Raw genomic sequence first — 13,571 nt, forward strand, 5'->3', positions numbered from 1 at the left:
GTCGCTCTGCCTCAAGCCCTGCGTGCTCTGTGTATATATCCTGGCTATGTAAGTGTGTCCCCATACATAGTTTGTGGTAGCAGCAGGGCCTGCAGAACCTTCCATAAGACCTGACTTTTTGTCCTGGCACACCTATATATGCTGCAGGGAACCTGGGCCTGACTTTAGATGTGAAGGAAACCACTGTCACCCCCTGGAGAGGTGGGAGCTGAGGGGATGCAAAGCCCCCAACAAGGACCGTGAACATGGGAGTGAGTGTTGTCCCCAGTTTTATGCAGCGTGGAGGTGGGGTGAAGCGGGAGTTTGAAGAATACCATAGGTGAGGTGACCTAGGAGAGGTATTGGGTTTGCTTCTCGGTGAAGGGAGGAGCAGTACACAGGGCCACCTGGAGGTACAGAAAAGGGACAGAAGCTATGTTGTCAGTAATACTGAAGCAAAACAAAGCATGGTAGCATGTGTCTGTGCTCCTGCATCTTGGAGGCTTAGGCAGGAGGATTGCTGCAAAGTTGAGACCAGCTTGGGCTATGCAGGGAGTTATGCCTGGGAAACTGTCACTCACACAGAATTGCTGTCTAGTGCAATCACCTGGCCTTCCCCCATCTACCTGACCATGGGTTAAGATGGAGGCTAAGCAGGAGAAAAGGAGTTGACATCACCTGGGCCCTTTAAGAGCCTAGAGTAGCTGGCAGTGGTGCACTCCTGTAATCTCAGCAGTTGGAAGGCAGAGGCAGGTGGATTTCTGACTTCGAGGCCTGGTCTACAGAGTGAATTCCAGGACAGCCAGGGCTACACAGAGAAACCTTGTCTCAAAAAAACCCAAAAATCCAAAAAACAAAACAAAAAAAAAGAGAGAGTGCGGGAGCCTAGAGTAGTCATTGACAGCATCCTCAAGTGTCAGCGAGCTAAGATTCCTCTACACACGTCCATTCTCTGTCCCAGTTCTTCCCTTAGGACCAAAGTTCTGCTTTTGTCACCATAGCACATGTTGAGCGGCTTCCAGAAGTCAGCCTGACTACCCCTTGGCTTCTCCTCAAGGCCAGATGGGCTCTACACCCAGCACTGTGGCAGAGACTCAGGAAGGGGTTGGCAGATCCCTCAGATCCCTCCTGTCCATCATTTCCTTGGGGCAACCAGGGTGATGAGCTTCTGCTTGCCTGGCAGAGGGAGGGCTTCCACACCATGTGGGGTGCAGGCGCTGCTGTGGTAGGCTTCAGCCCCCCCAGGACAGTCCCCCTCTATGTTAGTAGCTGAGCTATGGAGGTGCAGTCATAGGTCCACCCCAAACCCCAGGTAGGAAACATGCTGTTGTAGCTGGTATGTGACAGGAACTCGGGTTCAGATCATAGCAGGCTGTGCTGTCCCTTCATTTGAGTTAAGGTCTCAAGCCTTGGCCTGTTAGGAAGAAGCCCTTGTCTGGCCAGACTCACCAGGACAAGGAGAGAAGTGATGAACTGGAGGGTCAGCATGGCCCCGCCTCTGGGGCCTCTCGACGCTCTAGAGCTGGGGGTGCCTGGAGCAAAATGGGAAGGCTGAGCAGATTTTCCATCCTCAAAGCCCTCAGAGATTTCTAAGTCTGGTGGCCGTTCCCAGGACAGTTGGAGTCAACGTACCCTGGGGGCTCATAGGAAAGATAAGAGATTTGGCCCGGCCGAGCTGTGTGAAGGAGAAGGGAAGGTCATGGAGACAGAGGGATGGAAAACATGAACAGGAGAGGCACTGACCAAGGCCTGGGAGGAGCATCTCTAATTGCAGACCCTCAGCCTCCTGCAGGGAGCCCAGGGCTTGGTGCACGGAGTCTTGAATGATGGCCTGGGCTGGTGCAGCCCCAAAGAAGGCAAGTTGTACTCTGGTTGTCAGTGGTCCCTGGCTGAGAGCATCGTCACAGGCTTCAGAGGGCTGGGGAGAGGCAGAGACCCTCTCATCCAGCCCCAGGACCCACCCTCTGAACTGAACACTCACTGGAATTCCTCCACCACCACTTGACCAAAGTTCTGCAGAGGCTGGAGGACCGAGGTTAGCTGGGGTCAGGAGACAACAAAGAGTGTAACAGCTTTCCACGGCCCGGCCCAGCCCAGCCCAGCCACACGCCCTTCCTCGTTCCCTCCATCCCCTCACGTCACCCATTTCGTCAGCAGTCCACGAAGCTCCTGGGACTCAGAACTAGTCTTGTTCTCCAAGGCCTTGGTGAAGGGGTGACCCAGGATCAAGAGCCACATCTCATAAAACACCAGATCTGCCTTCTCCCCTAAATCAGTGGGGGTGGGTGCAAGGATAGAAGCCAGGACGCCTGTCCTCTGAGTACTCTGGGAAAGGACCACACCCTGGCCCAGGGTTGCTTGCCCAACCCCCATTGCTATCATCCTTGGTCTGAGGGCTGGCCTTTGCTGCCTGCTTTTGTTAGACTAATGAGCTAAGAATGGTTTCTATTTTTAAGTGGATGAAAACCCGTCAGCAGGAGGAAATTGTATGGTGTGAAAAGTATATGACACACAATTTCCGTGTTTGTATATGAAATTGTCCTGGAACAGAGCCAGCTCACTTGCTGGGACATACCTCGGTGGGGTGGATGTGTTCTCCCTATGAGGGAGGAGCTGAGAGCCGCAAAGGACAAAGAATATTAATTCTCTAGCCCTTTGTGGTAATCTGCCAACCCACGCCCTAGTGTGTCTACTGGAAGGGTGATGGCCTGTTCACTCAGATGTCTCTTTATTGTCCCTGACCTCCCAGGAGGGGCTCCATGACGACTTGCAGACATACATAACTCAGTCCTGCTTGAAGGGTAGTTTCCCTGTCAACTGTTGATGGCGAGGTTTTAGGTTGAACACTGAGTGGCCAGACACACCATATGTTGAAAACTTGCTCTGAGAGAGTTAGGGCAGGGACTCAAAAACCAAGGCCCTGTCTCTGGGAGCTACTGAACAGAGTCCACCAGATGGTAACACTCAACATGAGAGGCTGTATAGGGGAGGTGGCTGGGACAGCCACTTAACAGTGAATTAGCACTTCCTAGGCTGAGGGACTACTCCAGGTTGGCTGCTAGAGCCTGAGAGGCTTGGATTTCTCTAATGTGAGTGGATAAGCCAGCCCAGCTCTTCCTCTCCAGGGGCCTCGTGGGGAAGATGCAAGTCTGACCTTGGTGATAGAGCTGACCACTGTGGATTAAGGTGAGGATTAAGAGTTGACTAGACAATTCTGTTTTCTGATCCTAGGTTTCCTCTGGACCCACTTTTCCCCTATTGGCTGACACACAAGCTTTGCTACTGGGGGTTCTGTCCCTTCTTGGAGGGGACAGTGAGGTCTAGAGGAATGACCCAGAGCAGCACATGGGGCCCAGCTCACTTACCATTGGCCATAATGCTGGATTTCTGGAGGGCGGGATCTGTTATGTGATGGGCCAGGTGACTGGCCAGGCCTTGGAGATGGGTGGGGATGGGGCTCTTGAACTTGCATTCCATGTAAACGCTCACCCACTTCCTCACATTGCTAGGGAAGGATGGGAGAGTGCAGCATCATGGTGTCTTTGCCAGTCCATGCTTCTAGAAGCAAGCTTTGGGCTCCTGTGTACCCTAAGTGTGTACCCTAAGTGTGTACCCTAAGTGTGTACCCTAAGTGTGTGCCTGATGTTCTTTCCTCCAAGGGCAAAGCTCTATGAGGCTGACTCTAGACAACTGGCAAAGTTCTTTTTGGTGTTCTCCAACCTACACCTGAACCTCTTGGCTTTGGGTGAGGGTGGAATTGCCCTAGAGACATGTCTCCTAGACAGTAGCCAAGTAGGCTAGGTGCGCCTGGATGGACCAGATTGGATTCTCAACCCACCTGAACAGGATCAGAGGCCGGCCCTGGAGCTCAGCCTTGTAGAATCTTGACACTTCATGGGTGACCTGTAAGGACATCCTGGAGGTCAGGTTGGCTGGGAGCTGCCTGCCCTAAGGCCCAGTATTGGGTGGGTCAGGCAGGATCTGAGAGCTTTCTAGGTGTGGTTTCCTGGGCAGTCTCTGGTGACAGTGGGGCCTCTGACTTCCCTCTGAGCTCTCTTCTTCCCTCAGCCAGCTTTACCCTCAGGGCATGGCTGGCTTCCTCCATGCTTGCCTTCCCACACAGGCTACGCTGGTTCGGCTTTCATTGGGCATCCCTGTACCAATCTACAGAGGCTCTCTAAAGCTCCAGAGGCCTGTTGACGAGGGAGGCAGGGAGAACAACCTAGTACCAGAGGCAGGGGAGAGGAGGGGACACCTCACCAGCTGGAGGATCTGCTTTTCCAACAGGATAAAAGGCTGAGAACTAGGCAGAAGCAGCTGGGGCAGGAAGGGCCTCATGAGTATGAAGCTGATGTTGATGATTTCTGGGGTGAGGTCAGTCATGTTGTACCCTGCAGAGATGCACACAGCAGTCTGGGAAGTTGGAACAACTCCCTTCCTCACCATGGCCTGCTCAGGGCTTGGGAAGATGGAAGTGGATCCTCCACAGAGCCTAGCCAGCATCCTCCATGGGCAGGTGAGGAGGCAAGGGACAGGCGTTTCTCTCGACTCACCATCAGAGGAAAGGCTGTGGTCAGCCAGGGACAGGTACCCAAGCGACCATCTGGAGGACTTCACTTTGCGGTACAAAGTCCAGAGGATTTCTGGGGCTGAGGGATCCGGAGGACCGAAAACGAGGGAGACTTTCACCTCTGTAGAGCCAGGCCTGCAGGAAGCAACCAGTGGGGAAAGCTAGGCCTGGCTGGTGCAGAAGGTGGTGTGCGGAAGGAGAGGCACCCACCCCCACCAGGCATCTACTAGCTGCAGAGAAGAGCCTCCCCGGGTGACTGAAGCAGTCACATGACCCCAGAGGTGCTGGCCTCCTTGGTATATGAGGATAAAGTCCCTTTCCTAGGAGGCTGTTGGAGGCCTGAAGCGTGCAGGCCTCAGAGCCCACAACAGGTGCTTGGTTGAAGTTCCCTTGCTCCTCAGTGAGCTGTTTCTCACAGGGATACTGGGGATCTCATCCAGGGGAAGACTTGGGGAAGGTGTTACTCAGAGGACTCTGCTGGCTGGGAGCTCTCAGGAGGTCTAGTGGACACAGAAAAGTAGCCCTTCCAAAAAACCAAAAACAAAAAAACAAAAAATAAAAAACAAAAACCAAACAAACAAAAAAGCTGGGCGGTGGTGTCGCACACATGTAATCCCAGCACTCTGGGAGGCAGAGGCAGGCGGATTTCTAAGTTCTAGGCCAGCCTGGTCTACAGAGTGAGTTCCAGGACAGCCAGGGCTATACAGAGAAACCCTGTCTCAAAAAAACCAAACCAAACCAAACCAAACCAAACCAAACCAAACCAAACCAAACAAACAAAAAAACAAAACAGAAAAGTAGCCTTAGCTGCAGTTAAGGAAGTAGGGGACTCTGAGAGGGAAGCAACAGGCCTGAGGAGTTTCTGAAAGCCTAGAGGACATGGACCAATTGCTCAAGTCTTGCAGGAGGGGAGGCAGCCTTCAGGCAGCTCTCAGGGAAAGATCTAGAAATGAACAGCCTCAGAACCTGAAATAACATCTGCCCTTGCCTCAGAGCACCTGTCCTACCCCAGGGCTTGGGAGATAAAATGGGCTCAGGGTCAGGGCATGGAGTCACAGAAGCAGACTTTAGTTTATAGAAAGGGGAAAGTTTTGCCGCAGCTGGGACCATGGCCTGGATAACCCCCACTCCGCCCCCATCTCTGGAGGTAGTCCACTTTCCTAGCAGCCCAGAAAGTTCGCCCAAAGATTTACATGTATTTACATATCATTTACATGAACCTTCCCCCAGCATAAGTAGCTTGACTGCTCTTTGCCTGTCTTTTTTTCACTGGACTCAGACAATCCCGTCCAAACCCAACAGCTGGAATTGGGACATGGCAGGAAGGCCATCTGAGGTCATGGAGCACAGATGGTGGTGGAACCAAATGTAGACCTCTTATTCACCCTTCTAGGCGAAGGTATTCCTGGCTGAGCAGCCTGGGCTCAGGGCCCTGTGCTGTCAAGGCATGGGTCATTTGGGAGCCACACACACTCACCGAAACAGCAGGCCGCTGACATTCTTGAAGTTGGAGAAGGCCTCGCGGTAGATGAGCTGGAGCTGAGGCAGAGGTGTGGGAGTCAGTGTGCGCACCCCTTGAGTCCCTCCATCTGTGCTGGCCTCTGCAGTGTTCTCATGCCTGATTCTGGTTCAGCTGGGCCTCTCCCCGGCTGTTCCCCTCTAGGGGCCTGGGGTTTGTGATTTCTTTTTACTGAAATCCTAACTGGGATCTGTCTGTCCCAGGTCTGCACATTTGCAGGATTTACCTCTGCAGTCCAGTCCCCCTCCCCCCAGTCCCCCACCCCCCACCCCCGGGCTCTGCATCTCAATAGCTGGGCCTAGGCCTCTCCAGTCCTCACTTACCATAGACTCCTTGGCCAGCCCCTCCTATCCCCCAAGCAATGTTCCCATTGCCCTGTGCCCGGGAAGCCCTCCCTCCGTTGTCTGATGTGGCTCCCTTGTGTCCACCCCGTTAAGACTCTCCCACTGCCAGGTTTGATGGTGCACGATTTTTGATCCCTACACTTAGGAAACCGAGGCAGGTTCACTGTCAGCCTGAGTAACACAGTGGGAACCTACTCAAGAGAGCAAACAAAAAGCAGAGTGAGTTCTAGGCCACAGTTGTCTCACAGCAAAAACAAACAAACAAACAGAAAAAGGAGGGTGATCCAGTGCTGTGGTAGAGTGGGTCACCTAGTGCGTGCAAGGCCCTTCTCCCAGCATGTGGCCAGCCTGCGACATTCCTTCCCACAGTTTGTCAGAGTCGGAGCCGGCTGAGATGAATCATTCAACAAACAGAGCCCTGTATGGCCATGAGAAATGGCAGTCCCTGTTCAGGATGCATTTCCTGCTCCTGGTTCCAGGACGGAGCTGGGCTTCACTTAGCCGGGGAATCAGGGTGTCTGGTCCCAGATGAGACTGTGTGCTGATAAAAAGCCAGCAGCCAGAACCTGCTCTATTTCTAGTGGGCGAGTTCTCCCCCCACTGTGAGATTTTTTTCCCCTCTGTAATGATTTCTGCTTAGGTTCCCCGTGACTCCTCTCAGGAGCACAGCATGGCACGTTCGATCTTCCTATTTTGTGTTGGGAGCCACAACCTATATAGGGTGTGTCATGGCTGTGCCTGGCATGCTCAGAAGGAAAGCAGAGCAGGAAAGATTATCTTCATCTCCATCCCTCCACCAGCAAGTAGGGGCCACACCTGGTAGTAGATGAGGCGATTCAACAGCCAGCACTCCGAGGATAGCGAGGGTACCGGGTTCCAGACAGCTTTTGTGAAGCAGCTGCTGTTGATCCTAAAGGTCACAGAGTGAGTCGTATGACTAAGTCCTGGAGTAGAGAAACTCAAGTCCTGCAAAGACATATCCTGGCCAGGGTGAGGGAGGGTAGAGGCCTGCGTAGGACCAGCATCTACAGATGACTCTGTGAAGCCAGAGCTGTGTGGGGTAGAGGGAGGGCTGGAGAAATGTTGGAGGGAGAGAATGTGAATTGGACTGGTGGGAAGCCATGGCCCAGGGTGGCTGGGTTGTAGAGCCATCTGGGGTGTGAGGTTTGAAGTTTTAATGGAAGAGTCTTTAGTTGAGGGTGCAGTCACAGACACAGGAGGTTTAGGAGAGTCACTGGCTCCTGTGGTGACAGAGGAAACCAGGACCAGGGTTGAGGCTGGCGGTGGGGAGAAGGACAAAGCTGTGAGTGATGGGGATGCAGACCGGGCTGATGCTGAGGAGGGTGACTGGGAGTGGAGGGAGGATGCACGTGGAGGGGATGTTGCTGAGGGCGACCGCAGCCGAGAATACACAGTACCACGGACCACTGAGCCAGTGTCCAAAGCTACAGTGTTTACAGATGCCCTGGAGCCCACTTGGGAGGTGAGGTCCAGCCCTAATCCTCCAGGAGATGCAGACAACAGGGGCTCTGTAGCTTTCAGCATGTTAGGCATCCATGGAAAGATAGGCAGTCCTAAGGAGGTATTTGGAGCCAGTGCCTCAGATGAGGATGCCTCTGACCTGGAGCGGCCATCCCTCCATGCAGGCACGGGTATCTGGAGAGAGGGATTGGGGGTGCGCCATAACAGGCATGAAGGTCTAGAGGATGTGGGGGGAGGGGAAGCTTTAATTAAATGCTGCCTTGGTTTAGATGAGACAGTTTTCTCCAGTGTTTCGGAGGCAGGAACTGTCCCACACAACCTGAGGGCCTTGTTGAACTTCGACTCAGATCCATGTATGGGAGAAGGCTGTGGTGATGACATCGTAATTGTTTCTAGAGTTCCAAGGGCCAAGACTTCCTTTCCAGGGTCAGCCTCAGAGGACACGGGCTGAGAGTCAACAGCTATGTCGGATGCAGATGTGTTCAGGGCTGAGGGAATTGGTTCGGGTATGACCGTGCCTGGGTGGCCAGGCATTGACGGAGACTCGTGACCCTCAGCTTCTTCTGTAGAAGAGGCTCCTGCCCTCCTCCCCAGGGCCTCCAATTCCCTCTCAACTAAGGAGATACCACCAGTGATGTCTTTCAGGTTGCCTAGTAGAATGCTGTTACTTTGCCGAGCTGATGTGCCAGGGGCTGAGGGAAACTGCTCAGGGTCTTCATTAGTAGAGAGAAAGGTCAGGGTAGAAGCCGAGACCACTAGGAAGGCTGCAAGAGAAGAAAGGCCTGGCTTTTCAATGTCTGGTGGGCAGGACTGGCCCCCAACTTCTCAGATCTCGCCCTGGCACATCTTGCTCATTTAATGAGCAATACCTGGTGAGTAGTACCCGGGCCTGGTTAGGCCTCCCACCACGGAGCTGCTTATTCAACTCATCTCCATTCCCTAGTTCTAGTCCAGCTGACAGCGGGATTCCCTTACCAGGAATAGGCACTATGAGGACATAGGAATTGCCTTTAGGATTTGTCTGTCTATCTCCATGCTGATGACCCCTGTACCAAGGATTCCCCACCCCCAAAGAGAAGTCTCCCAGGCCCAAGTGGTTGCTAGGAGCCAAGGGTCTTGCCTACTCTATTCAAACCACCTCTGAGACTCAGACTAAGTTGATAGAGCTGGAAGTGCTGTCTGATTCTCATTGTGGGTAAATTGTGACCTGACCATGTTCCCTGCATGTAGGGCTCCTCTTAAGGGCTGACTGGGAGGTGGAGCATATATGTAGAGGCATCTCTGAGGGCTCTGGGGTTAATGCCAAACCTACCTACAGCTATATAGAGCTCCCAGCAGGTGATCCTAGTGCCCTCAAGAAGCCTGAGGTCCCCAATCTTTCCCTAGCATCTCTCAGGCTGGCCAAGGCTGGAAAACCATGGACACAATGAAGGAACACCCTGAGGTGGGAGTCACGGAGTTCCCTGAGGAGAGAATTCCACCCTTCCGTACAAGTAAGCTGGTGGGGATGGGGAGACCCCTCAGCTCACCTTCCCCATCCCTACTTACCAGCCAAGAGGATTCCAGTTGTAGGAAGCCACCGCTTGTCCATACTGTAGGCTCCTGCCAAGACTTCCAAGGGTGCAGCGTCAGGCAACAGACACAATGATGCCCTTTGCGAGTCCCCTCCAGGAAGGGCGACATCAGACGTGGGTAGAACTCTGGGCAGAGCCCCCCCTAGGATGCCAGAGGCCCCTGCTCCACCCCATCACCCAGCTGTCCACTTCTGCCCATAGCTGTCCAGAGTTCTACATCCATAGGAAGGTGCCCTGAAGCTGCCCTAGTCACCAAGTAGCCTCCTGAAAAGCCCCTGCCTTGCGGGGCTGCAGACTTCAAATGGGAACAGATACACCTTTCCCATAGCCTGGACTTATGTTAGGGTTAAAAAATTTCTTTTTTCTTTGAGGAATAGTTAAATGTCCTCGGACAGGGAAGAAGCCAGGGTGAGTTAAGTCCTGAGATGGGGGGCAGAGGAGGGGGAGATGTGCTGTTGACACAGGTGTGGCCATGTGAAGGATGCCAATGCAATGGCAAAACCTTCCCTGGGCTAGGCGCCCCTACAGACCGCTTCTGGTGGGATTTGTTAAACCTGCGTCCTTGGCCAGCTGTATGTAATAACTCTGACTCCCTGTTTATCTCTGTATTAACCCCACCTCTTCGATTTAGCTGTAAGCAATAACCCCAGCCACCTCCTATTCAACTCTATATAATAAACATGCCACGCTTCCAAGGCCTTTCAGCTTCTTTAGCAGAGAAGTCCACCTCATCTCATTTTTTTCTGTGTGCGTGGCCATGTTTCTTTATTGTCCTGTCAGGTCAGTTCCTGGAGCCATGATGGCTGAACTGTGTCCTTTCCTGTCCTTAGGTGAGTGCTAGTGGTAATTTGGTTATGGGGGATGTAGGGACATGGGTAGTCAGAGGTGAGTTATGAAGGTAGCGAGGTGCCAACCGTGGCGAGGGATCTGTGTGTGGCTCACCCTGCCCCTCCCCCAGCTTTGTTCCAGCTTGGTCACTGCTTCCATTCCATCAGACAGGGAGGGGCGGGGTCAGGCAGATCAGGACAGACGGCTTCCTTCCTGCCAGCAGCCCTTCCTAGAGTTCTGGTCAGGACCTTGCACTAAGTATGTGGGGATAGCAAGGGCTTTGGGTGGAAGGGTTCTTCCCAAGACCCCCTTCTAGCTGCATTTCTGTGTCATGCCCTGGGTTGGGTAGTTTTGTCAACTTGACAGCTAGAGGCATCTAAGAAGGAATCGCAACTGAGAAAATGCCGCCATGATATTGATCTGTGGGCAAGTCTGTGGGGGTATTTTCTTGATTAACGATTGGTGTGGGTGGTGCCACCCCTGGTCAGGTGGTCCCGGGATATAAGAAAGCAGACTGAGCAAACCAGGGGAGAAGAAGCCGGTGCATAGCCCTCCTCCACAGCCTCTGCGGCTGTTCTTGCTGCCGTGTTCCTACCCTGAATTTTGCCTTCGCTTTGCCTGATGAAGTATAATCCATAAGCCAGATAAACCCTTTCCTCTCTAAATTGTTTCTGGTCATAGTCTTTACCACAGCAATGGAAATCTAAGGCTTGCCCACCCACACTGCAGGAGACTGGTCTAAGCAGCCAAGAACCTCTTAGCACCCCCCTGGCTTGGAGTAAACAGGGAGCAGGCTCCTGTCTCGGCTCTCTAACTCTTACTGGGAAACCTAGAGGTTTGCAGCCTTTCCCCCTAAGGGGTCCTGGCCTTCACTGGACCAACAGCCCCATCCCAGGGATCAATAGTGTTCTTTGTCAGTGAGGCTTGATGGGGAAACAATAACTAGAACCCCAAAGGAGAGAAGCCTCCATTAGCAATTGGGCCTGGGACATCCCAGCCAGGATCCTACCACCTTCTACTTGGGCACCCTTCCCACCTGGAGGCGTTTGTCTGTCTGCTTATTTATCCATTTACTTCAACTGACTAAAGCCTCTGGCATGTTGCACCCTGTATATCCCCAGCCCTTTAGCTTTTTCTTTTCTTTTTTCTTTGTTAAATCTTGAGAAGACATGGTCTCACTAAGTGGCTCCGGTCGGCCTTGCATCCCTGTAAGCCTAGGCAGCTCTTGAATCTGCAGGCTTCCTGTTTCAGCCTCGCTCTTGGATTAGAGCCATGGATCAATAAGCACAGCCACTAGAAATATTTTCTAGGAAGGAAAACCATCGTTTATGACACAGTTCTACCCCGGGCCACAGATCCAGTCCTGCAGGCCTCCCTCTCAGCCCTCTCTGGCCGTCTTTGCAGCTTGCTTTCTGTAGCCCTGTGCTCTGCTGGCTCCAGGAAGCTGCTGCCTCTTCCTTGCCTTCCTTGGAGAGCCGTTTCACTGCCTGACTGGGAGGTGTTATGGGAGAGATGTCTCCCAGGAAGAGAAGAGAGCTTTGGCTTCAGACAACTCCCACCTACAATTCTGAATTCAGTCACACTTCTTCCTGAAGCTGCCCTCCCCAGCCCTCCTGACCTGTTCCTAAGCCTGTACATATCCCTCTTCCTTAATTCTTCCCTCAGTTGTGTCCCCTGGATGCCCAGGTCTTACCTGGTTCCCCTGGTGCTGCCAGAAGCCTCTGCCCTCTAGGAGGAGGGTGGAGAGTGGCTCTAACACTCTCCCCACTCTCACCAGGTGGGCAGGGATACTGCTTTCCCAGACAGCCTCAGGCTGAGGAAAATCCTGTTTGTGATGGTTCTAAAGAGTGAGTCTTGCTCATACTTCAGAACTCTGGGTTCCCATCTGCCTCTCTGACACCCTCCTGACCAGATTGAGCTCAAACTGTCAAACTGGAATTTGTTGAGACCACAGTGGGAAAAGCTGTAGCTACTAGGCACATGGTGTACACACTTTCAATCCTAGCAATTAGAGGTCAGAGGCAAGGGGATCATCATGAGTTTGAGGGCATCCAGCTTTGTCTATATAGTGAGTCCCTGTCTAAAAATAAATAAGTAAATAAATAGTAAATAAATAAATAGAGACCAAACCAATCTGGACTTGCCTGGTTATGCAGGCTCGGAAACCTAGCTACTCAGGAGGCTAAGGCAGGAAGATGGTAAATTCAAGGCCTTCCTAGGCAACTTATCAAGATCGTGTCTCAAGAGTAAGTAAACCGAGGCTAGTGTTACACCTTAATGGTAGAGTACTCACCTAGAGTTACTTTACAAAGACTCTGGGTTCAAGTCCCAGTGGGAAGGGAATGAAATCAGGATTCGGCATGTCTGAAAGCTGAGGGCTGCTCTCTAGCCAGAATCAGTGCTCAGGCTGTGACAGGTGTCTGGGCTCACCTTGGACGAAAGCTAGGCAAGTTCCAGCCTGCTGTGGGGGTGCTCTTCTAGCTCTCCCTGGCCAGATGCTATCCCACCTGCACCTGGAGTAAGTTAAGTGAAATCTGGCCCCACACCAATGTCACAAAATGTCAACAAAGGATGAGATTCCCAAGTGCTAGTCTGTCCCAAGGTTGAGCCATAGGGCTTGATAATATTTTTTCATGGGGTCAGCTTCAGTCCTCCAGTAAGGAGTCTCTAGTAGGGTTCTCTTAAGGCTCCATGGTTCTGACAGCTACACTGCAGCCCTGTTGCTCTCTGGCTCTAACACAGCCAAGTGCTGGGGAGCCCTCTGACCCTGGGAATTAAGTCATGGATTCCCACAGATTGTATCCTACCTTGGTCTCTTTGCAGTAGGATCCTGAGCAGAGTCTTCTTGTGTCCTGGCTCAAAGACAGAATGTGTACAAACTCAAAGGGTCTTGAGGGGTTAGTAGGTCTGGTGGAAGCTCAGGGGGTGGGTTCTGAGCCAGGTAGACATTTGCCTAGACACACAGGCAGCTGGGCCAGCAGATGCTAAGCTTTGCTTACATATCTTCCAACAGGAACCTTCCTAGTCTCAGAGATGGGGCACCAAGCTGGGATCCCCTTCCTGGTTCCCTCTTCCTGTTTGAAGAAAAGTGGCGTGGACACTTTCACTGTTCATGAGACCTTAGTCCCTGGATGTCATCAGACAGGGCACTATGAGGCTCAACCCAACAAGGACAAGACACGACTCTGAGATTCCTGTAGAGACCAGGCAGGACAGAATGGGGTACCTAGGACTCCACCCAGTCTCTTTCCAATTCTGAATTCTTCATGTGGTAC

The 13,571-nt window shown here is 52.6% G+C and overlaps 1 protein-coding gene across 1 annotated transcript; it reads right to left on the reverse strand.

Annotated features, from left to right (window-relative positions):
* Nucleotides 1-329: 329 nt before the first annotated feature.
* LOC127689896 (taste receptor cell protein 1-like) lies at nucleotides 330-9,485 on the reverse strand. Its single transcript, XM_052189471.1, has 12 exons — nucleotides 9,443-9,485; nucleotides 7,229-8,658; nucleotides 6,027-6,088; nucleotides 4,533-4,684; nucleotides 4,240-4,370; nucleotides 3,818-3,882; nucleotides 3,345-3,484; nucleotides 2,122-2,246; nucleotides 1,961-2,019; nucleotides 1,723-1,868; nucleotides 1,429-1,511; nucleotides 330-386 (listed from the first exon to the last, which is right to left on the reverse strand). The coding sequence occupies exons 1-12, from the start codon at nucleotides 9,483-9,485 to the stop codon at nucleotides 330-332; spliced, it is 2,493 nt and encodes an 830-aa protein (XP_052045431.1).
* Between the last annotated feature and the right edge of the window lie 4,086 nt (nucleotides 9,486-13,571).

The sequence above is a fragment of the Apodemus sylvaticus genome, chromosome 7, assembly GCF_947179515.1.
Source record: "Apodemus sylvaticus chromosome 7, mApoSyl1.1, whole genome shotgun sequence".
Classification (NCBI taxonomy): domain Eukaryota; kingdom Metazoa; phylum Chordata; class Mammalia; order Rodentia; family Muridae; genus Apodemus; species Apodemus sylvaticus.

What these genes read in the sequence shown, in the direction of transcription:
- LOC127689896 (XM_052189471.1), bottom strand. Translation starts at nt 9,485, where the DNA reads ATGGACAAGCGGTGGCTTCCTACAACTGGAATCCTCTTGGCTG. An exon ending in AACTGGAATCCTCTTGGCTG is followed by an intron (nt 8,659 to 9,442) that starts GTAAGTAGGGAT and finishes CTTCTCTTGCAG; the next exon opens with CCTTCCTAGTGGTCTCGGCT. An exon ending in ATCGCCTCATCTACTACCAG is followed by an intron (nt 6,089 to 7,228) that starts GTGTGGCCCCTA and finishes CCTCTGCCTCAG; the next exon opens with CTCCAGCTCATCTACCGCGA.